Source organism: Typha latifolia, chromosome 4 (assembly GCF_019914945.1).
Source record: "Typha latifolia isolate L0001 chromosome 4, TyphaL0001v2, whole genome shotgun sequence".
Taxonomy (NCBI): domain Eukaryota; kingdom Viridiplantae; phylum Streptophyta; class Magnoliopsida; order Poales; family Typhaceae; genus Typha; species Typha latifolia.
In genome coordinates this window covers 10,353,577-10,376,903 of record NC_133089.1, presented here as the reverse complement: position 1 = coordinate 10,376,903, position 23,327 = coordinate 10,353,577, and the positions used below count along the sequence as shown (strand labels likewise).

Sequence of the window (23,327 nt, the reverse complement as noted above, 5' to 3'; positions counted from 1 at the left end):
ATAGAAAGATGACCAAATTTGCCTATAGGTGTGTTTGCAATATTATAAAAGAACAAAGCAGAGATGTACAAATAACACTCAGATTAGCATTAACTAGAAAGGTTCTCATGCCAATAACTTGAGAAGAGATCTTCTGAAAAAGGAACGGAACAAGATGAACAAATTTTGTCATATGTATCATAGATACATATGTATTCCAGCCCTCTACACAAAATACAGATTTTCTACACAAATTTGATCCCATCATCTACCTATTAAGATGGTATTTAAACTGTCAAGGTAGACTGGTACTTCAGAATCTCCCTTTATATATGTTTACACCATGCACAAATGTGGTCTCTTTGATGTGACATCACCATAGGAAGGAAAGCATAGATTTGCAGTTTCCAGAAGTCCTTTTCTAAACCAACGGAGGAAGCTAGTGACTGAAGAAAATCTGTCATGGAAGACTTATATCTTCTAAAATATCTGGTATATCCTGTAAAAGTGTATCTGTCCCTTAAATTTATCTGATGTTGAGCAATTCAATAAATATATTTTCCCTTTACGGGCCAATTTGCATGAAAAAACTTTTTGGTATTGGCAATTTTGGGTATAGGCAATAGTTAATAAGGGATTTCTGTGCAACAGAATGAATCAACGAACTGAGGAAATTTCAATACCAATAGCAGATTCAGCAGCTAGCTCTTTCTTGAAGAATGGATTAAGGATGCTTACTTGGTTAAGTGTCATAAGTCGCAAGTTAAAGAAAAAAGGACAATCTTAATACGTATATCATCAAACCCTGTAACATCCCCATCTTATATCCATGTTTCACCGACCACTAGAACACAATACCAACCATATTACTATGTAACTATGTACCAACAATTAAAAACTTTAGCTCTTCCAATGCTGATGAATAAGCATATCCTCATCATATTTCCTTGATATGAGGTACCATCCTCGACTTTCGGCTAATATCACTTGTAAGATTGAAAACTGGTTTGTCTGTTTGTGACTTCACAACCAAGGAGAATGATGGTTCTACTATTATCTATAAAAAATTACAAAAGAATGTTGTATATGAAGACTAAAACTAGATTTGGAATGTAAACATGTCAATTCGTTTGATATTTCCACGGTTTGAGGTCGAAAACAACGTAATTGACTGAAACAAATTTCTTTCAGTATCATATCAGCTGTATCAACCAAAAAGATGGCAGTTTTGGCTGATAACAAACGAAACTAGTTTCTTTATAAAACAGCTTGATTGTGGGTTAGATTTTAAGTTGTATCCATACCAAACCCAAACTGAGATATCAAGTAATTGATGTCCAATTTCCAGGTGGACCAGGAAATCAAATAATTGGCATCAAATTTATCAAAAACGTGGTTGTTATGATAGTGGTGCTCCAGCCTCCAAGCGATTCATCTAGTTTTATTCACTCCCAGGGATCATAACTGATTTTGCCAGTTATTGTGGGTGGCAGGTTCAAAAAGAACTTCAAAGTTTATCTCCCATGGAATACGTTTTTGATAAACTTCAAAGTTTATCTCTCCACCTCCACTTAAAATTTATCTCTTTTTACTTTTAAGTTTTTTGGTCTTTATGTTTTAAACTTTCTTTTAATTCAATTTTAATTAGAGGCAAAATAGTAATGACATTGATCATTTTCATTATTATTGAATTGGGTTTATCAAAGTCAAATTTTTACATTAATTTTTATTATTGTGAACTATGAAAATATTAGTTAAGGCTTCATGTACCTCAAGCGTATGGATATACATGGCCGATTATGATTTCGATTTCAGGTTGTGACATACCTCATCGATCCTATATCTACACTTACCTTCTCAAATATTCCATTTCAAACATGTATGAAATAATGGAATTCCCTTCTAAGTCAAAGTCATCTGATCTACAAACAATTTTAAAGCACCATTTCCTCAAGCTTCAATATATCTGAGCAAGGACAAACAACCTTCGCACCAGTGAAACATTCAAAAGCAATACATTGCAGTGGTTCAAAAGCAATACATTGCAGTGGCATCCGCAAGAGAAAACAAGTTGCTCAATCAGTCAAGAACTTCAGGTTCCAAACATTCCCATAACTTAAACAAAAATAACCAACAAAAGGTATTTCTAAATTATATCCCCTAAACACCAAATAATAGAAACAGATTTTACTTAGGTCATCCTAACTCCTAAGCATACTTATCAAGCAAAATACAGCAACAATATCTCTGAACTAATGCAATAATTGAGGATAAGAACTATATAATTAGGTATCTTTCTGTTCTAACTTCTAAATAATTAAGTTATTTTAGAAGTTGAAGTATCACACATTACCAATTCCAACAATAACAGGAAAATCCTTGTTCTCTAACAATGCCTGCAAGATAGTAAAGCAAGAAATATCACAGTAAATATGTTGATAATTTTTCAATGGAAGATGTGTTTCTTAGAGTGTTGCTCACCTGTATTGCTTGAACTGAAAGGAGAAGACCTCTATCCAAGTCATATGAATCAGGCATTGGAGCAAGCAGGATGTTACCCCTGGAAGAAGAATCTGCAGATGTTCATAAACTTCATCACTATTAAATGTTCTCTTACTAGACATTGCACTTTATCTGACTCAAGATTTGACTGATACACGAGAATTGCAATTTAGAGGAAAGAAATCCAAAAAGAAGAGTTGAAAAGAACCCGAGATAAAATGCCATTTTCCCAGAACAGGCTCAAAATCAGATCTTTTTGTGGGAGATCGAGTCCATGGTTGTGTGAGATCCTCGAGATTCGCCACAATATGGGTAGATAGGCGAATTGGTTTAGGTGCAGCAATTTTCTTTTCTTGACTTTCAGTTAAATGTGTATTAGACAGTGGTGGTGGTGTGTTAAGACGGGGAACACCTGATACCAATTAGCAAATGTCAGAGTAGACATTCAAACGAAATTGTAATACCAAGTTACTAACATTAATAATTTGTGTAAGATCTACCTTTCCCCTCTAGTATCATTTCCAAATATGACTTTGTGATCCATGGTCCCCTGATACCTAGCCTAGAAGCTTCTGCTCCAACAACCTGAATAAGTAATATAAGTAGCTCAGAAATTCCATCTTTAGTTGCTTTCTCATTTTAAAAATGAAAAGAAAAGGCAATCATAAATCTCAATATTGCAAGTTCATAAATACTAATGGATATGACAGAGACCAGATAAAATGGTGAAAGATGTTCAGAAACACTAGAAAGCATGTTAAATACAAAAAATGGTGACTTTCAGTCGTACGTATAAAAGATGACCTAATTCAACTTACCATTTGAATAAATAGACAACAAAGTTATCAACATTTTGTAAGAACTCGAAAAAAATATAAAAAACGAGAGAGAGAAGAGGGTGCACGTGACCTCTCCCCTCTCCCTCTCCGGCACGCGACGAGGCGGCCGCAGAGATCTCACCAAATCCAAATCTAAATTAGATTTGGATTTTGACCCTATAAATTAAACCCTCTCTCTCTCTCTCTCTCTCTCTCTCTCATCCTCCTTTTCCTCTTCCTTTTCTTCTTCTCCTTCATTTTCTTCTTCTCTTTCATTTTCTTCTTCCTTACCGTCGGAATCACAACATGGGTTCGGCCCGTCGGAGCATCGTCGGAGTAAATAGGGACCATCACGCTCCTCCTCGGTAAGCCATCTCTCATCCCTCAAGTTTAATTTTAATTTAATGGAGTAAACTAGAAATACCTAATTTCAATGTTGCGGCCTCATCGGTGAATCTCCTCAGCCAGCAGCTTCGAGTCGCTGCCGCTCCACCACTGGAAGTCTTTTGTTATTGGCCTCGTGCCGTAGATGTTCACCTTTGGAGCCCTCGTGGCTCCGGTCGCTATCGGCCATTGAGTCGATTGTCTTCTATGGTTTCTCCTCCACTCGTGAGGACGGCGGCATCACAAGGATGTTGGAGAGCTCAGGGCGCAACCGACAGACAGTCGCCAACAGTGACCGCCAACGTCTCTCTCTCCCTCCTCTTTTTCTCTCTTGCCCTTGTTGATCCCCCTCAGGTTGAAAAAGGCAAACTCAGGCAACCCGAGTTTGGCCTTCTTCCCTTAAGTGTGGATTCGGGTTAGGTTGGATCCGAATCTAAGAGACCCGACCCAGTTCCATTAACTTAATTAGGTAGGCTGTGAGCCAACAGTAGCCCAGCCCAACTGATTGGGCTTGTTTTGGCCCAAATTGACTTTTTGAGTTAAATTGTAGAAAATTTTAATATTATTTAATTTAAAAATTTTATTGTTATTTATTATTAAAGGTGGTGATTTTTAGCATGTGAGCTAAAGATTTGAGATTTTGATTGTCTTGCCTAGAATTAGGTTAGTAGATTCACTCACATATTTATTTTTATTATATTTCGTACCTTTGTCAGACCATGTAATTTATTATGTGCAAATTTATTTATTTTATTCTTACTTGTAAATTTAATTGTTACATTTTCTATGTGCATTTAATCATTACACTCAGTGCATCGCCATTCTTTGTGCAAATTATAAATTTTAGTAAAAAGAAAAATAAAACTAGTATTGGTATGACTTAGAGAATAGTCTCGGTATAGATCGCTTACGATTTTTCGTGGTGACTCAAGTCTATCTAAAAATTTAGGGGAAAGTGTTATATCAAATCACTGCGGTAACTTTTTTAGGTGATTCTAACGGGGTTAGAAAACAATCCCAGAATGAATGAGAAATTACCTAGGTGACTCTAACCTCCCTCAACGATTAGTGAAAAAGACAGGATGTGTTGATCACATAGTGATACCATCTGATGATCCTAACCGGATCAGCTATAAGGAAAAGTCTTGAGCGTCATCTCAAGGTGACTTCTAGTTGATGTGAATCCACATGGTATAGACTCATTGAGACAAATGACATTATAATTATTGGAAAGGTGTTAATATGTTGAAAATGTGCAAGGCTACAAGTTATGACTCTATTGTTATCATTGTCATTATTTAAGAGCATGCCTGTTGAAAATTGTTATGTATATTGTTGAACTTGGGTTTTATTTAACACTATAAAATTTTAGAATTTATTTGGTTTTCTAATGGATTCCACTCACTAAGCTATAGTTGTTAGCTCAGAATTTATTTCTCTATTTAATTATTTCAGGTAATGGTCAGCGTGACAACTGAGCGAGATGCACTGGGACCCTCCCTCTACTTAGGACCTACCAATTTATATTTTTGCTCTTTTGGTCTTATGTTTTAGTCTAATTGTTAATGTAATTTCGTTTAGAGACACAGTAATAATGACATTGTTTATTTTAATTACAATTAGTAAAATTTAATAAAGCAGATCCTCTTTGTTTATTTATTCTTATCATTATACACTTAGGAAGTATTAGTAACGCTTCGTGTATCTCAAGCATATTGAGATGCATAGCCGATCATAATTCTGATTTTGGGTCGTGACACATTTCTTATATAAAATCAGTTGTCAATTCTTGGACCAAAGAGCTCCTAGATTCAAAAACAAGAATTCACAGTCGATAGTAGATACATCTAATAACTTCCTCAAGCTACTATCCATTTTGATAAGCAGACACTTAATTTGTTGCTAAAATATACCGAGAAAAAAGTAAATTGACTAGAAGTAAGAGGAACTACTTAGATTTTAGTCATTCTTATTGTGAGAAAAAGTAAAATCAATGCTATATAAGGCAAACTTTTTAACACCAATATCAAAGCAACAAGTCAAGAGAGCACACCCTGTGTAGCAATTCAACGCATAGGATAATCTCACCAGAAATGGAGCTAAGACTACATATAACTCCCCATACTACTTTGGTAGGAGCCCCATGCCCTAACAAACTTTTTAAATAAATCACCTACTCAAATTACTACTAGGAAAAGAACCTTTTCGCATTCCGATTGAATGACCATGTCAACCCCCAAATGCATGATATGGTGGCAAAAAAAAAACTGCCATCTAAGTTAAAGATCATAATAGATAGGTGAGCAAGAAATATTGTTGGTATTCCATGAGACAAGAAATCTCTAATCTAATTCATAGTTGCTATTACAGCCTATCCTACATTGCACACACATAAAACCATCCATAAATGCATATATATTCAAATAGAAAAACATACAACAAATGATCCATTGAGTGCTTGAGCAAACTTTGAAAGCCTTAGTTATTCAAGAAAATTTAGAAAGGTTAAGTACAGTACTTCTGATGTAGCAAAGCATATAAATATTGATGTTGTTGTCCTCAAACATAAAGGCCCCTAATCAAGGATTCTGCATCAAGGGGCACAAGGTATGCTGCCTGAAATGTAACGTGTCGATAGGAAATTAGCACCACTACATGGAAATTAAGCATGTGCCTATAAGTGTTGACCTATGGTACCCTGTATCGACTCAATCCAACCTCGTGTCGCTCTATGTTGAACTGGCCCAAGTTGTTTGTCATGATTGTCGAACCGTGGTGACCATGCTAATCAGCACGTACGGAGCAAATGGCTTAGCAGCATGCCCCGTTGATGAAGGATGAAGTCTACATTAAAGTATAAATAGGTGTAAGGCGTCGAGTTTCTAATTACTCTTTTTCTTTCAAGTATTTAAGTATTATTTTACTGATTAATGTAGTAGTACTGTAGTGTTACTGGAGCAACCATGGTACAATAGTACTTAAAGCCTCAAGGTATCCAACAATTATTTAAAACTTATTTTCTTAAAGAGTCCTAAGTCCTAACTAGCCCAAATTAGGGTTTGTAGGTAATCTAAAGAGTCCTATTGCGAGTCAAAAAGGTTTTCTTAGGGATTAGTTAGGGTGTTCTTATATAAGGCTACTATAATAGATTTATGAAAAGAAGCTTTCTTTTAGCCATGTGTGTCATGTTATCTCTTCTCTCTTTAGAATAATACTCTCTTGTTCACTTCATCTTCTACCTCTTTTTTTGTTTATTCTTTCATCTCTAATAAAAGGTCCATATCTATTCATTCATCTCTATCAAAAAGTTTGTCACATAGTATGACCTCCTATTTTGTCAGACTTCAATTTGGCATCAGTGCAAACCTTTTATCCTACGACACTTCAAGCATGTTTTAATCTTTTTAATCATGGATAGTTGTGCCGGTCTGCACGGCCCGTGCTGACTAGCGCATGCCGTGCCAGTAATGGCATGGCATTTCGCACGAGGTGTGCTAGTAGCACACCCTTGTGCTGACCAGCATGAGTGCGTGTTGTGCCAAGCCATGCTAATTCGGCACGACCGTATGTCAGTCATTGTACCATGTGGAGCCTTTTCTTTAAAAAAAATTTCTATTTTTATTATCATTATCAAATCAACTGATCAATATTAGAGGGATAAGAAAGAAGAAAGGGAGGAAGAGAGATTTTTACTTTTTAGGTGTTATATGTGAATAATTATTATTTCTTATTTTCTTATAATTTTTTCTAAATTTTTAGAAATTTCTCAATATTTTTAAATAATATTTAGAATTTTATTTAATTAAAATAGTTTAATCCAATACAAGTAGCCGATATGTATCGTTTTTTTAGATAGCCGATCCCGATCCAGATACCGATTTTCAAAACCTTAGTTTTAAGAATTTCAACAAATAATAATGCAACATTCTTGTGTTATTCCTATGCCAGCAAATGAAGTCTTGATTTCTCCTTATCATTCTATATTCAACTAGATATTAATTTAAATTATTAAATTATTATCAATTATTATTATGTGCTTAATTTTATTATGGAGTATTCAAGTACATTCTGGAGTGCTCAATCATTAATATTTATTTTAATAAATGTATTCAATTATATTATGTGTTGAATAATATTTATCTTTAATGAAAAAGGTCATTTATAAAAATAATTTAAAAATAAATCATTATAATGTAGGTTTTAATCATGGTTCGCCGGATCGGTCTATCCCGATTCGAATTGACTAAACCCGATCTTGATCTAGGCCCGATTTGAACTCTCTCTCTCTCTCTTTCTTTTCACTCTCTCTCTCTCTTTCACTCTTTCTTTCTCTTTTTCTCTCCTTACCATAAAACCATTCTTTCTCTTATGAAGAAATCTAGCTCCGATAAACTCCGACAAACTCCAATATATATATTTTTAATTTATTTCTTTATTTCTCACTTTTTTCATTTCTTCCACTCTCTCACTTTTTTTTCTTCTCTTCTTCTTAACTGCACCATGGTTTTTCTTTTTTTTGTTTAGTTTTCTTCCACTCACTCTCTTTCTAATCTCTTTTTCTTTTTTATTTTTATTGCACCATAGTTTTTCTTTCTTTATTTTCTTATTTTTTATAATTTTTTTCTAAATTTTTAGAAGCTTTCCTATATTTTTAAATAATATTTAAAATTTTACATAATTAAAAAGTTTGATCCGATCCTACCGATAGGGGCATGACAGTTGTGCTAGTGGCAAAGCCTCATGCTAAGTTGTGGTGAAGCATGCCGACTAACATGGCCCCATGCTGAATCATACCGACTAACATCAAGGACAAGGATTGTCATGCCGACGACACGACCCCCCCCAACCTACCCAAAGGGCTAAAAATCTATTTTACAAGTAAAATACTTTGTAGAAGCTTCTTCGCGGTCTTATAGAGGAGCCGGAGGAATTCGTCACTGTGTGAAGAAGAAATAAAGCTCTCAGCCATGGCAACTAGGACTTTTTTTTTCCTCAACGTCATGTGGAAAAGAAGATAGGGGAGTTTAAAGGACGGTGGAGAGTGGATGCAATCCATTATTATAAGTTACTATCTATTATCGTTTTTGGATCACTGAGAGGGTAGAACAACACATGAAAGTTACAAATTCAGTTCCATCAAGAGGACCCATTGCTTGATGATAAAGGAGATCCTCCTCGACCTTATAAATTTATTGTTGAAGAGGCTAGAGTGATAAATGTAGAAGGATGGGCTGCAAAGTATGTAGGAATGACTCAACTGCTGGGGAAGTACAGCATGGACATAGGGACATTCGGATGGAATACCAAGAGAACTCAAATCAAAAATTTGACTATAACATGTTAGTTCAAGCTTGTCAAAGCCAGACATGGATTCAAATCTCTAGAGACCAAGCTAGTGGTGGTCATTTAGATATTAAATGAGGCCGACAAGCTACTATCAAGTCGGATCATCTTCTCGACTGTTTATTACTCGAGCTAGATCATGCCGATTTTTTACTAGTTGATATAGGTCATCTTCATGACCGGTTACTAGCCTAGCTAGATCATCTTCACGACCAATTGATCCCTTAAAAAGGTTAAATATAATTGATGATGATGATACTCAGTCTGGAACCAGTGGCGGTGATGATAGGGATAATAGGGATGAGACATGCGTCTTGTTACACAGTTTTATTAGAGAGATTGTTTTTACAGAGGAAAAAAACTTTATACATGCCACCCAAAATCAAGACCATGGGATGAGACCTAGAAGTCCTAGATAAACATGAAGCAAAATTTATCAAAGATAGAGGAAAGGAAATGAATCATTTCAAGCTCTACATGATTATAGTCAAATGAGGGAAGAGCTCAAGTCTATAGTAGCAGGACATCAAGGGATATGCGCTCACAAGATAATATAAATTCATCATCATTGTCATCATATCAATCACACCCACCAAATCCACAACACCCTTATAATGTTATATATCCATAACCTGCATATGCTTATGGTATGCATGTGTCAATAGTTCTCGTGCATGTTCATTGTCCATATCACATCATACCAAAATTACAAAATTAATATTGGTATAAAAATTATGTGGGATATTATAATACTATCAATAAGTGAGATTTTAAAATTATCGATAGCATTTGATGCAACATGCTCTTGTTACTTTTGTGCCGAAAAATAAAGTCTTATATCCTCCCTATCACTCTACGTATAATTAGGTTTAGTTTAATTATGGAATTATTGTCAATAATAAATGTCCTCAATCTTATTATGTGTTGAATAATATTTCTACTTGATTATTGCTATATCTTTAATAACATAGGTCATTTACAATAAGGATAAAAGACTTTAATGTAATTTTAATATATATAATTAAATCCAAAATATTGTTAATTATCCTAAAAAATATATATTATAAGTGTTTTAAAAGCATGCTAATGCGTATTAGTGGCACACAGACCAACAACTAACAGCATCTACAAGTTATAATTACAAACACAAGCATATACACTTGTAATGTAACTATTTATCACTTCCAAAATTTCTAACCACAAAGGAGTTTCTAATGTAACTTAGATGACTACTTTTACTCTCTTGTGCTTGATCATAAATAAGATTAAATTTCTGCATAGTTATACTGTTACTAACTTTCAAAAACAACACTATAGGTATGCAAGGATTGTCATGCAGAAGAAATTCATGGAACGAAAGGATTCATGCAAACATTGAAGGTTTATCAGAATATAGTCAAAACTGTTATCTCTTTGATAGAAGAATCTAAAAAAAGTGTATAGAAATAGTTATTTGTAGTAAGATGTTACATGTTCTAATATTTTTAAGTTATTTACTCAAATTCACCAATAAAATGGTCAAAGATACATGTTTGTATTTAGTGGTCGATGACTGGGCTATTGGGGTTGAGTACCTCTCTATAAGTACCTTTCCTAGGTGCTGTAGTCCAAAAGAGTCGATGCTTAACCTTATGTTAGCATGAGTAAGGGGTGCACATGAGGTACTAGAAAATATATATCAATAAGGTACTCAGTGATAGAGACAAAGCTACAAGCAATTATTTTACCAACTCTAAACGGTAAACACATGTATGAGCAGCGACGTGTTTCAACATTATCTCTTAATAATAAGTTTAAGAGAACAGTAAAGTTCAAAACTTTATTTAAGACAGAAGAAAAATCCATGTAGTAAGATTAAGTTCTCCCTCATTGTTTATTTGTGGTTATCCTTAAGGAACTGTTAGTGTAATATATTAAGCTTATATACATTCCTTAGGCATTTAACAAAGAGTTTATTTTACTATGATAATGTCTTACATACTAATATGAAATGTGTCCCAATAGAAGATGTTGCTTAGTTAAAAGTCTATACTAACCAATGTAAGTGCTCATTGCACTTATGAAAATGTAATTTGCATGAAATTTTCCCTATGGAAGATGTCACTTAGTTAAAGTTATATGCTAACCGATGCAAGTTGTCATGCACTTAACACTTTACTACAAATGTAATTTTCCTATTGAGTTGTCCACTCATTCAACACTTTTGTGTCAACATTTTCAAATATCAAAAGATTTGCACATGCGTGGAGTAATATCAAAAAGACAATCATATCAGAGTTTCTTCTTGGATTTTCCCATTGCAGAGTTAAGTGTTGGTGACTTTATTTTTAAGCAAAAAGTATTATTCATTGAAAATTTTTATTTATTTGTGGAGCTATGGTGGAGAAATAATTGATCTATGATGCTATATACAATATATTTAGAAAGAGGTTATCTCATGTCTTGGATCACGAGTAGAAGATATGGATTCCCTCTCCAACTCCAGGTTGTGACAATGATATTTTCAATTTCATAAATCAAAGGGAAATTGGTTTTCCCCAAATTATTTGCCTCAATTTAAAAAAAAAATTCAAAAAGACAATTGCGGAAGTAATCAAATTAAAATATAATTAGTGTATGTTTTCAATAGAGCTACTAATTTCTTTTAGAACTTGCATGTGTTACACAGATATCTAAAGCTAAAATACATGAATTTAGCCATTAAAACATATTTTCAGGCCCTCAAGGTATCTTCATGCCCAAAGACAGTTCTCCCTTTTTCTACTGGCAGTGGTTTACAACTTCAATGCACATACATATATTAACTGCAATGCTTCCTCAACAAGTATTTAGAAAAAATTATGTCTCTAGTAACCTAGTCATTTTAGAAAGGCTGACAACAAATGATAATGGTTTTGTATGTCATAATTGGACATTGTTTAGTCTATAAATGCTTAAAAAGTTCTAATAGATGCTGAGTGAGAAAATTAATTTTGATGAAAGCAGAATATAAATAGAGTCATCAATATTGCAAAAGATCTCTAGGATTTAAAATATAAGTATATATCTAGTGAAGGAAGCTATGAATCAACAATTATAACAACAACTTGAAGCAAAATGGAAAATTCATAAAATGACAAATATAGGAAATACAAAACAGCAAGCCAAATACAATTCCATACTTTCCTGCTTGTACCCTTCAACACGAGAAATGTCTCGTTAAGAGTCTCAATGCTCTCTAGTGCTATCAATAGTTGATTTTTATTGACTGCTGTACATGCGCGCTTGTAGCTAACAACAACGTTGTAGCCTAAAGCAAGCAATCCACCTAGAGTTGTTCGACCAACCTGAAGAAGGAACTATATGTGAGCACTGAACTGTGTATGTTTCAATTGAAAGATAAGCATTAAAATAGCACTGCTAAAAGTAAGCATTGGGGTCGATTAATCCCACCATGTTACTATGAGCTGTTGTCTCTTCCCTGTTGATCGTGAGAAAATCAGTCACAAGCCAATTATTATGCAGATCAAAAAATAAAGTTTTCACTAGGACGTTGATTTACCTTATATATTTTCATTAATTGACTTGTTTTGGTGGATTGTCAATAAGCCTGCATGTATCCATTGCTTTTGGTTTCTTGGTAATTTTGTAACTCTACACAGTCAAGTCTCCTAGTAATTGAGATCATCTCAAGATCCTTAGCAGTAATATCTGTGTCTGTGATGACTGATGTAATTTTTCTCTCTCCTAAGTCAAGAAGATTTTTTTCTTGTTTTCTCTTCTTCCAATTAGCCTCCCAAAAGCTTGGTGGGCTTTCTTTTTCTCCTTTCTTATCAAAGCCTAGTAGAATTCTCCAATCTTTTCTATCCAATAAGATCATCCATATCCATCTTCTCAATTGTGCTATAACGTGCTTGTTTGCTTTTTTGCCAACAAGACTTGCCAACCAAATAATAATATAATATATGTTCATAAAACCAAGGATTACTGCACTGGCCGGATAGGGGAGAGTTCACCAGCACATACTGTGTCAGGTTAGTGCCTCGACATGGCATAAGGGTATGATGAGAACCTATCCTACCTCCTCCATTGCCACTGGATTGTCTTGTTGATGCAATCTGCCAAGCAGATCCTATATAAAACAAATAATTGATCATTAAACTATTTGAATGATCCGCTTCAAAACAGATTGACAGTCATCTTCACTAACAAGAGACCAGCAGCTACAGAATAGGCTAATCAAGTGGATGTTGGCACCACCACCTTGGAAGGGAGGGAAAATTATGTGGAAAGTGTCAAAATAAGAAAATACATGATAGCTCTTGGCTTGACGAATACTGTTGGACTAATAGAGATTAGTAGAGAAAAAACTGTGCATGTAGCCAACTCCAAATAATTTTATCCAAAGGCTCGGTTATTGTTGCTGTACGAAATTACTAAAACAAATTATCATTAATATAATTATAACACCTTAATTAACAAAATTATGTGGTTATATATGGAAGAAAATGAAAGGAGGAGGCATAATATGAACTAGAGTCAAGGATTACATGAACGTGGCATGGGGCATGCCAAAGATACTTCCTTAGTTCCTTGTGCCACTATGCATCAAGCATAATTAAGAAAAGTTAAAAAAAATTAAGAAAAAACAAATTATTGGAGCTTTATTGCCGTGATATTAAATAGATTTGATTAATCATAACTCAATTGCATTAATAGATTCAAATTTCACTGATAAACATATTTTGCCCAATTTTTCTACCCTACTATCAGAAGTGTGGAAAGTAAGAAAATCATCAAATTGGAATCTCATTGCCATTGGGGTAAAGCACATGTATCTATTCTATATGGATCATTTCCAACATAAATTGTAATTTATTAGTTAAAAATGAAATCATAAATAGAAAATTATGGTTTTCCCAAACTTTTGATTCTGGTTAAAATATATGTTGAAAAGAAATTAGGGAAAACATCAAATTGTATTTTAATGGTTATATGGTTTAAGTTAAGGCTATCAAAATAAACGAGCGGCTCGGGCTCGGCTCGACTGAAGCTCAAGTTTAGCTCAGCTCGGTTTGAGCTGAGCCGAACCCGCGCCGTCGAATCTGGCTCGAAAATAATATCGAGTCGAGCCTTGAACTAGAGCCGACTCGCTCAAGCTCGGCTCGAAAAGCTCGAAATTATATATATATATATATATATATATATAACCATTTGACACATGGCTAAAAGAAAAACCTTCATACATCCTACCTACTTGCCTAGCCTCATAATTACAATTCATTACTCCATTACTCCTCTTTCCTATCAATCACCAATCCCATTTCCCAAACACCACTTAACTCCTCAAATAACCAACTGTTCAAAAATAAATAAAAAATGCTTCTTCTTCTTCCTCTTAGACTCTTAGTGAGTATTATTAGTTTTTCTCTACCTCCTCCTCATCAAGCCGTCGGTCTACCACCTCCTCCTCCTTCGGGGTGCTGTCTCGTCCTCCTCCTCCAGTCCTCCACCGTCGGCAAGCATCCTTCTCCTCCGAGGCTCCGAGTCCTCCTCCAGCCCTCCCTCGCGCATAACCCTCTCTCTCCCGGCCACAAATCTATGGCCGCTCGCCGGCCGAAACCCTACTCATCCGGCAATGGCGACTTTTCCCTTACTCGATCTCTTCTCTGGCTACGCCACCTCCGCCTGGTCCACCGCCATCCCTTCGAAGCCGTCCTCAACCTCCTCCTTCTCGTTCCGATCTCTCCTGATGCTCATCCATGTCTTCCTCTTCTTCATCCTCCTTTGCTTCCTCTCCATATTCCTCCTCCACGATCTCCTCCATTTTGTCTATCTCTGGCTCCACCGCCGCCGCCTCTACTCCAACACCATTTTGTCCTTCTTCACCGTCGAGAAATCTAGCCTAGATCCGACAATCTTAGCCTCATTCCCAATGTTGCCCTTCGGCGCACCGCCTCGGCTCGATAGGCTTGGCTTGGCTCGGCTTGATAATAGGCTCAATTCAAGCTCAAGCTCAGTTTGAATTGAGCTGAGCTGAGCCTAAGGCTACAATTGAGGCTCGAAATTAATTTCGAGCCGAGCCTGAGCTGGAGCCGGCTCGCTTAGGCTCGACTTGTTTACACCCCTAGTTTAAGTATATCTATCTTCTTTTTTTCTTTTATAATGAAGTAAATCCACCTTTTAAAAAATGTAACATTTTGCTTCATGACACTTTTACGCCTTAATGATTACTCGTGTTCCTATTTCTACACAAAATTAAATGAATTACACCAAAATCTAAAGCTAAAAGACTTTCATTTATCCACTAAAAGTTACTTTTAGCTATATAAAACCATAAACATCTAATTAAGAGCATCTTGAGACCATGGCCCGAACTGGCACATTAGGTCGTGCCTACAGTTAACCCAGCATGTGTTGAGGCACATGCCATGCTGAGGCAGTATTGGCATACCCGGTGCAACTAGAATGGGAATCCTTGACTAAAATTACTCTGTTAATTTTATATAGATGAAAATACAAAGAAAAGAACAAGAGTTATTCTTTTACATCTGTATTCAAGCAGTAGTAAAGAGATCTTTCTAGCACTAGAGCACTACTTTCTGGGGATTTAAACATAGCTGTCATATGAGGATGAATTTGAATATCAAAAGTATGATAGGTAGATAGAAAGTAGTATCTATTTTACCATAGAAGTGTAGAACCTTTCACATCGAGTTGTTACATATTGCAATTTCAAACTTCTCAATAAAATGTAAATAAACAAAACAATTAAATTAGCTTTAAAGCAAAAGTCTAGAAGACAAAGCAACAAGACTATACAAGAAGAAACACTCACTAAAAGTGATGTGATCTACCTCAAACTCAGCTTTCGGTCGTATTATAAAGTTCTTGTCAACAATCCTCTGATCTCCAAGTGATAAATAGTATCTTATTCCACTTTGTCGAACTTTAATCCAGTCATTTATTTGTGCTTCTTCAGAAGCAAATGGTGACCTAAGGTACATCTCAATAAATCTGAAAAGTTTGCAAAGGAAATGATAAGTTTATAATACATCACCAGATATGGTAGCTCAAAGGTTCACAAAGCTAGCAAACATGTCAATAATGCAAAACCACCCAAGGTACTGCCAGAAATTGGCAGAGAACTCGAAAGTACTGCTAATCATTTATAGTAACATGTAGTGTTCAAAAGAAATAAAGTATAGCATTCTAATGGCGCACTTACTTCTCAGTTTCTGCTTCACTCCCATCAAAAGCGTATAGTTTCTGTCCGTCTGGTGACTGTACAGATATAAAACTGTAGTTAAAGAATGAGAAGATAGTAAAATAAAAATCCACATATGTAACTGAGAGTATGCATAGATATAAGCATAAGATGCTCCAATAAAATAACGGAAGCAAATCAGCAAAACTTGCTGAGACATGCATCACTGTTTGACAAATGGATGGCAATATGAAACAGAAGTCAGTAATAGATCACTTCTTAGAAAAGGCGCAAAGCCCTCAAAATTAGAAGGCTGTACAGCATAAGAATTCAGCAAAGTCTAAAAAGAACACACACAAAATAATCTAGCTGGAGCAAAGATACTATACATTAATTTTGATTTGACTATGACAACTCATTTTAGATGAACTTTATGAAGTTAACTCAACAAACTGATATTGCTAAATATATAGAGCCTGTAAAACAAGAATCAAATAATGTATGTTGTTACTACAAAATGTGTGACTAAACCTGAATTAAGTGCATGAGCAAAATCAAAGATCAAAATGTAATCCTGATATCCTTTAGGAAAATGAAGGAGTCTATTATTTCATTTATATCGAAGTTAATTTGAACTAACCAATCACTATGTGATAGAAGCTTCTTGATGCATGCCAATGACCTATTATGTAACAACCCAGAATTTCGAAATTAAATAAATAAATAAATAAGAAATTAGAGATAATCATTTAGATAATGACAGATTTAGTTTTATCCTTTATATTTTAGGATTCAGATTAAACAAATTAATATTTTTTTATTAGGTATATCTTTAAGTAAGAATAGATTGAAATAATTATCCTAGGAGGCCTCTTATATCTTTGATCTATAAAAAGGGAGAAAGAAAAAGAAAAAGAAAAAAAAAACTAAAAGAAAGTTTTTGGGCAATGCTACAATACCGACAAAAAAAGAATAGGTTTTATGAGCGGCACTGTAGAGATGAGAACGTTGTCATCTCCTACTTCCTCATCTAAATTATTTTTGTTATATCCTTACCTCGTCGGATCTACATTATCGAAGTCGGTCATTAGAGAGTCATTGGAGTAACTGAATAACATCAAACAAATTGTATGTGAAGAATTTTTACTTGGTTGTTAAGTCAAGCTATTCCACTTACTCACATAATTATCATCTAGTATGTCATACTATGATTCTTTTGTATTATTATTCATGTAGTAATATACTTCGTGAATTATCATTTTTTTGTGCTATCTTGTATTTCCTGTCATACTCTATTTCGTGCAATACTTTAGTACATCAAATGTTAATCTTCATAGATGACATATTCTTCGTGCAAATAGTAAAATATTGGCTACGAGTTGGTAAGATTTTAAGAACAGACAAAAGCTAGATATTCTTCGTTTATCTTTCTGTGGTAACTCAAATCTATTTTGAAGTCTAAGGGACAGACCTATTCCTCATCGGTATATGATCTATTTATGGTGACTCTGGTACGATTAGAAAACAATCTAGGGGAAAGACCTATTTCTACTTAATACAAGATCCGTTTAGGTGACTCTAATGTAATTAGAAAACAGTCCAGGGGACAGACCTATATTTGATCAGTATATAATCTACTTAACTGACTCTAGCGTTGTTAGAGAACAATCCAAGGGATATACCTATTCCTGATCAATATATGATCTATTTAGGTGACTCTATCGTAGTTTAAAAACCGTCTCAAGCTAGAACAAAAATCTCCCTGAGGTGACTCTAATCTCTCTCTAAGGTTAGTAGAAAAGATAGGTTGCATTTATTGCATAGTGACACCTAATGACTCTAACCTGATCAGTTATGAAGAAAGACTTGAGAGCCATCTCAAAATGAATTCTAGTTGGTGTGAATCTACAGGCACAGTCCTAGACTGAGTTGGCAATAATGATATTAAGAAAACTTGTAGAATAAAATTGAGCATATTATTAGCTTATTAATCATACTATCATCACTTATGCTTATTATTTGATACGATCACGCCTCTGGCTATGGAGCTCTGATACCAGCTTGATACGATCTCGCCTTTTTGGTGAAGGGTCGATCTCTTCCAATTCTTGATCTGGACTAGATCTGGCACGGAACTTTGAAATAAGATCCCGAAATATGCCACCGTCGGATCAACGTGAAACTCCGATATGTTGTAGCCCCAGAAAAGAGCTTTCCAACAAATCTAGTTGCAGGCGAATCGGTTGTGGGGATCTCGAGATATCGTCCAATTTGTGGACAAAGGTCAGATGGTCTGTTTTGGATCCGTGGATGGAGGCACGTGATCCTAGGTAATGGTAGTTGAAGGTGGACCGGCGTTAATGTGGTGGCACCAGTGAAAAGTGATGGTGGAAGGATTGTGGTTGATGGAAGGATTAGGGCAAGTGTTGGATAGATTGGACGAAGGGGGAGAAGAGAGCCACCCCTAAGGGACTAGGGTGATTAGCCGGAAGAGGGAGGTTAGAAGCGGCGTCGCCGGGGATTGAGAGAACGGGAGCGAAGAAGACGAAAGAGGCAAGGCAAAACTCAATCTCAATAATCAATAATAATTTTGGTTGCCATACACACCCTTTTATAGGCTAACCAACAACTCAAATTAACCCTAAAACATAATTTTCGTCGACCACGTTCGAACTCGCCCGACCGCGTTCGAACGCACCGAATTAGCTCTTCTGGATTTGCGAATACGATGCAGGCGTTCGAACGCGGGAGCGAACGCGCTTGTCGGTATTTGCGAACGCGATACAGGCGTTCGAACACTATCTTCACCCACGTTCACAACCCTGTTCACAAACCACGTTCGAACTCACTCCACCCGCGTTCGAACGCGACTTACAGAAAACTTATTTTAATGGAAATTAAATACTAAAACATGAAACAAAAACACTCCTAAAGTGAATCCATGCTCGAGACGACGTCGATGAAGTCCGAATCGTATCATTATTCATATTATGAGCATGCTGGCTATTGTTATTAATTATTGAGCTTTAGTTAAAATTTCATATTGGATAAAGTATAATTTCTCTATCTTTTGAGTGCCTTCACTCGCTGAGCTAAAATTCTTAGCTAATTAAACTCTTTTAATATTTTAGATGCTAGTCAGCATGACGTGGGCACCAGAACTTTACATCCACTTAGGATTTTGAGCCTTTACATCTTCACTTATTGTAGTGGTTTTTAGTTTCGAATTAAAGAGCTAAATAGATTTAGTGATATTTGGAAAACATGATTGTGTAATTTGGATATTTTATGTCTTTGAAGGTTTTTGAGCTGGAGTTACTAAATAAATTTTGAGTTTCATTATATTATAGATAATTAATTAAAACTTTGTGTATCTCAAGCCTATTAGGATACATGGCCGATCATGATTCTTATTTTGGGTCGTGACATGTTATCCTTAAAAGTCCTCAAAAACTTTTCTAGACACCAAATATCAAGCTTTTTATATACATGTAGGGAAACTAATGGCTGATCATTCAGAATAGATACTAAAACATATAAATAAGATTGAACAAAGTGAGAACAAGAAGAAATACGAACCTCACTTTTGCATTTCAATTTGTAGTAAGGCTCTCTAAATGATGAAACAAAGCTGTTGTTGATTCGAATCTATGAGACATTCACGGAAGAAAAGTTAAAGAAAAAAATCACAAAAATATCATTCAACTCTCAAGTTAAATGAAGTGTTTACTTGGGCATGATGGAGATCTGGCTCAATGTGCTTCCTGAATAAAGGAAATATGCTATCAATGAGGAAATCCAATGAACAAGAATCTCCAATGTCGTGTCGAACTTTAGAGAGCAAGCTAAAATGAACGCCACCAACCTGAGGTTAATATTAAAAGTTTACTCAAAAAGATTATCTTTTGCTTTAGCAAAGTGAATTGCAAATCTAACAAAGTACCACAGCGACTCTGATATCAAGAAGAGATCGTAAGGTTGAATGCAGAGCATAAGCGCCATCAACAATCACCTGCAAAAGAAAAATTTTAGAACAAACATGTAACAAGTAACAACAGAGCCACCAGAAATGAACTTATTGCTTATTCAAAGTAAGTTCAAAACAGAAGTTGATAGGGAGATTCTCACTACTCCAGATGACGAGATTTTTAATTGCTTCCAGCCCGTCCGTTTCTTCTGTTGAAAATCAAGCAATGGCATCATAGTATCCTTGCCCTTTAACAGATCCTGCTTTGCAGGCACTAATAATTAGCTATATCTTGAAAATAAAAATTTGTGAATTAGTGAACTCAAGTAGAGATTATACTACTGGGGAGTAGGACAGCCATAAAGTCTATTAGAGCAAGCCACAACTTCTAGGGACGAAAACAGATGAAAAAATGAGTTCTTTTGTCTTCTTTAGGTCTACGATTGGTCATATAATATATGACTCAAATGGAGACCTCTTTGGACATATTCCAACAAAATAACTATTAAGTTGGAATACAACAATCCAGATGTCTATGAAATTATGACTGTACAATCAATGGATCTATCATCTAAATTCCAATCATGTTAAGTTTATTAGCTTGAGACCGTTGATTCTAACTTCAAAAAGCTTTAAGTAGACTAGACTATCGTTTTAATCATCATGATATTTAGTTTATGAATGCAGATGTCCACAACCAAACTAAACATTAGTTACCCCATACTATTCATGAAATAAAAGAAAATGCAAACATATGATTGAGAAACAAAAAGAAACCACTAGGGAATAACTCATACAAAATATAATCATTTTAATTCATTACCTGTGTTTGTGTGTGTGTTGTGTGAGATTGCCTACACTCAACTAATCTTATGCAAAAAGTGGAGATGGAATGGATATCAAGGAAGCTAGTCAAATCTTAACAAGCACCTGGAGGTTCCGAACAAGGGCATCAAAGTCTATCGAGTCTACATCATTGGCGTCATCAGCTCCAAGGCGGTAGTCCTCCATGGAGATAACCACACATCCGAGGACGGAAGCCACCTTCTCGGCCAAGCTGCGCATGAATACATGTCTCTCATATACTATTTCTACTTTAGAATCAAGAAATGATTACAATTAGCCACTCACTACCTGGATTTACCGGAGCCACTGGGACCGCCGATCCCGACGGTGACGATTTGCCCATCCTTCTTCTCGCGCAACTCCTGAATTGCCTTCACTAGCAGGTAGTAACCGTGATCGAACGGCTACCGATTGATGTTCAATTCAAGATGAAAGTAGAAGAAGAGGTCAGTGATCGCCCACGATACGTCACGCGAGTAAAATTCCGGCGAATTCGTCAAACTTTGATCTTTGACTTACCACATGGAGAGGAAGGGATTGGAGGATGGAGGAAGAGGAGGTGGATGGGGTCGAGGGAGGGGGTGAGTTAGAAGGAGCGTAGTAATCTCTGCCTCCCTCTTCCAGAACCCTCTGCAGGACCTCGTCTTCCATGGATTCGACTATGCGGGTAGAGCGAGATCAAGTGGAAAGGAAAGAAAGAGGGGAGGGAACCGAAGGAGAGAAAGGTGGTGGTTCGGTTTTTTTTCTCTTTTTTTCTTTTTTTTTTTTCCTCAAGACCGGGCGGCCCACGAAAAGAGAGTAAAGAATACAATATTTTACGTTTTCTTTCTTTTTTTTTTTTTTTTTTTTTTTTTTTTTTTTTTTTGGAGTTTATTGCGATACCTGTAGTTGAGTTTTTGACCAAACTATTGTGTGTTTAGTTAGTATGAAAAAGAGTGAATGCTTTAGAAGTAGAAATTTATAGAAACTTACTTTGTAATTAAAATTCTAGCACTTAATATTTGATGAGACAAAGCGTGAGAACCGAACTATGAATCTTTTACTTTATATTGTTTAGTTAAAAGCAATGAAAAATAAAAGTTAGAACTTTAAAATAAAAATGAAAAATATCTGTACCCCTCTTAAGTATTTGTCTTGGTATGCATACCCTTTTAAATTTTATTATAAGTTTTGCATAATATATATACATATTTCATGTGAAGTTTTAGGTAAACTATTCTAAGCATTGGTATTCTATGTTGCATTTCTTGAATGTCGTATTAAAATATGACATAAAAAGACTAAAAATATTAGATTAAATATTAAAGTCTTCAGTATCTTTACTTGTAATTTCTTCTTTCTATTGTTGATATTAATTTCGGATGCAGGATTACTTGAACTCCTATAAGTTATTACATTATGACCATATTTATAATTTTCAGGAGAGATAAAAAAAGTCTACTACAACTAGGAGAAAGACATATGGAAAGCTAAAACCAAGTCAACCTTGAAAAGTCAAACAAACTAAATCTTGCTAGGTTTAGAGAAATGATTGAGAATCAAATTTTAAACATTGAAACCAAGTAGGATATGGAAATCCATATACTGCTCTAATTACAAAAATCAAACTCAAGTTGGTGAGAGAAAAGCAAGAGTAGGAAATAAAAAGCCACGGCAAACATACAACCATATTTTTTTAACGTGGAAAAACCTCTTTCAACAAAGAGAGAAAACTTACTAATCCGATCAACTTTTAGATCAATCTGCTTCACAATCAAAATGTGAAAAATAAGATTTATTTGTAACTATACTCAGATTGAAGCCCTTCTCTTACTTGAACTTCATGCGTTAATGAAATGACTTGGTAAAAATCGCTCCTCGTTGATTGTACTAAACACAATGTGGATCACACTCAGAAAGATGATAGACATCTTAGCTGTTCTTTAAGCTCCTTCGTTGCTTCAAAATAAGGTAAATAATGTCCAATAATGGACATATAAAATATCTCCTCAAATTATGTAAAAAAAGTAAGCTCATTGAGGAAAGTAGAACCCTTAGTTATCAATTAACTTTTGATCTCTCGGGAGTTCTTTAACTTTATCTAACATCTATCATCCTTTCATAAATGTATTAGAATATTCTTAATTTGTTATAGGAGAATCTTGACAATACAAGTGTATTTTCTATAAGGGTGCACACCACACTTATTAAGTGCGCACCTAACTCCAAAGTATAGAGGGGCTCCAAATTCTTCTTGGGGTCTATATCACACTACTCTAGGTGCACACATCACCTCCAAAAACTAAACTTGTTAATTTTTACT

The 23,327-nt window shown here is 35.2% G+C and overlaps 1 protein-coding gene across 3 annotated transcripts in view; it reads right to left on the bottom strand.

The window, feature by feature from the left end:
• Nucleotides 1-21,767, bottom strand: part of LOC140786410 (uncharacterized) — a 34,293-nt gene extending 12,526 nt beyond the window's left edge. The window contains exons 1-14 of one of the 3 annotated variants that reach the window (XM_073134821.1): nucleotides 21,545-21,767; nucleotides 21,314-21,429; nucleotides 21,110-21,236; nucleotides 20,341-20,439; nucleotides 20,156-20,224; nucleotides 19,943-20,077; nucleotides 19,792-19,860; nucleotides 16,234-16,289; nucleotides 15,863-16,022; nucleotides 12,188-12,352; nucleotides 2,982-3,066; nucleotides 2,690-2,893; nucleotides 2,461-2,552; nucleotides 2,333-2,375 (exon numbers count right to left, since the gene is read on the bottom strand). In XM_073134821.1, the coding sequence (XP_072990922.1) occupies nucleotides 2,333-2,375; nucleotides 2,461-2,552; nucleotides 2,690-2,893; nucleotides 2,982-3,066; nucleotides 12,188-12,352; nucleotides 15,863-16,022; nucleotides 16,234-16,289; nucleotides 19,792-19,860; nucleotides 19,943-20,077; nucleotides 20,156-20,224; nucleotides 20,341-20,439; nucleotides 21,110-21,236; nucleotides 21,314-21,429; nucleotides 21,545-21,676 (1,552 nt within the window). In that variant the 5' untranslated portion in view covers nucleotides 21,677-21,767. The remainder of the gene's footprint in view (nucleotides 1-2,332; nucleotides 2,376-2,460; nucleotides 2,553-2,689; nucleotides 2,894-2,981; nucleotides 3,067-12,187; nucleotides 12,353-15,862; nucleotides 16,023-16,233; nucleotides 16,290-19,791; nucleotides 19,861-19,942; nucleotides 20,078-20,155; nucleotides 20,225-20,340; nucleotides 20,440-21,109; nucleotides 21,237-21,313; nucleotides 21,430-21,544) is intronic. The other 2 variants (XM_073134819.1, XM_073134820.1) reach the window with 2 other exon arrangements.
• Nucleotides 21,768-23,327: the final 1,560 nt, after the last annotated feature.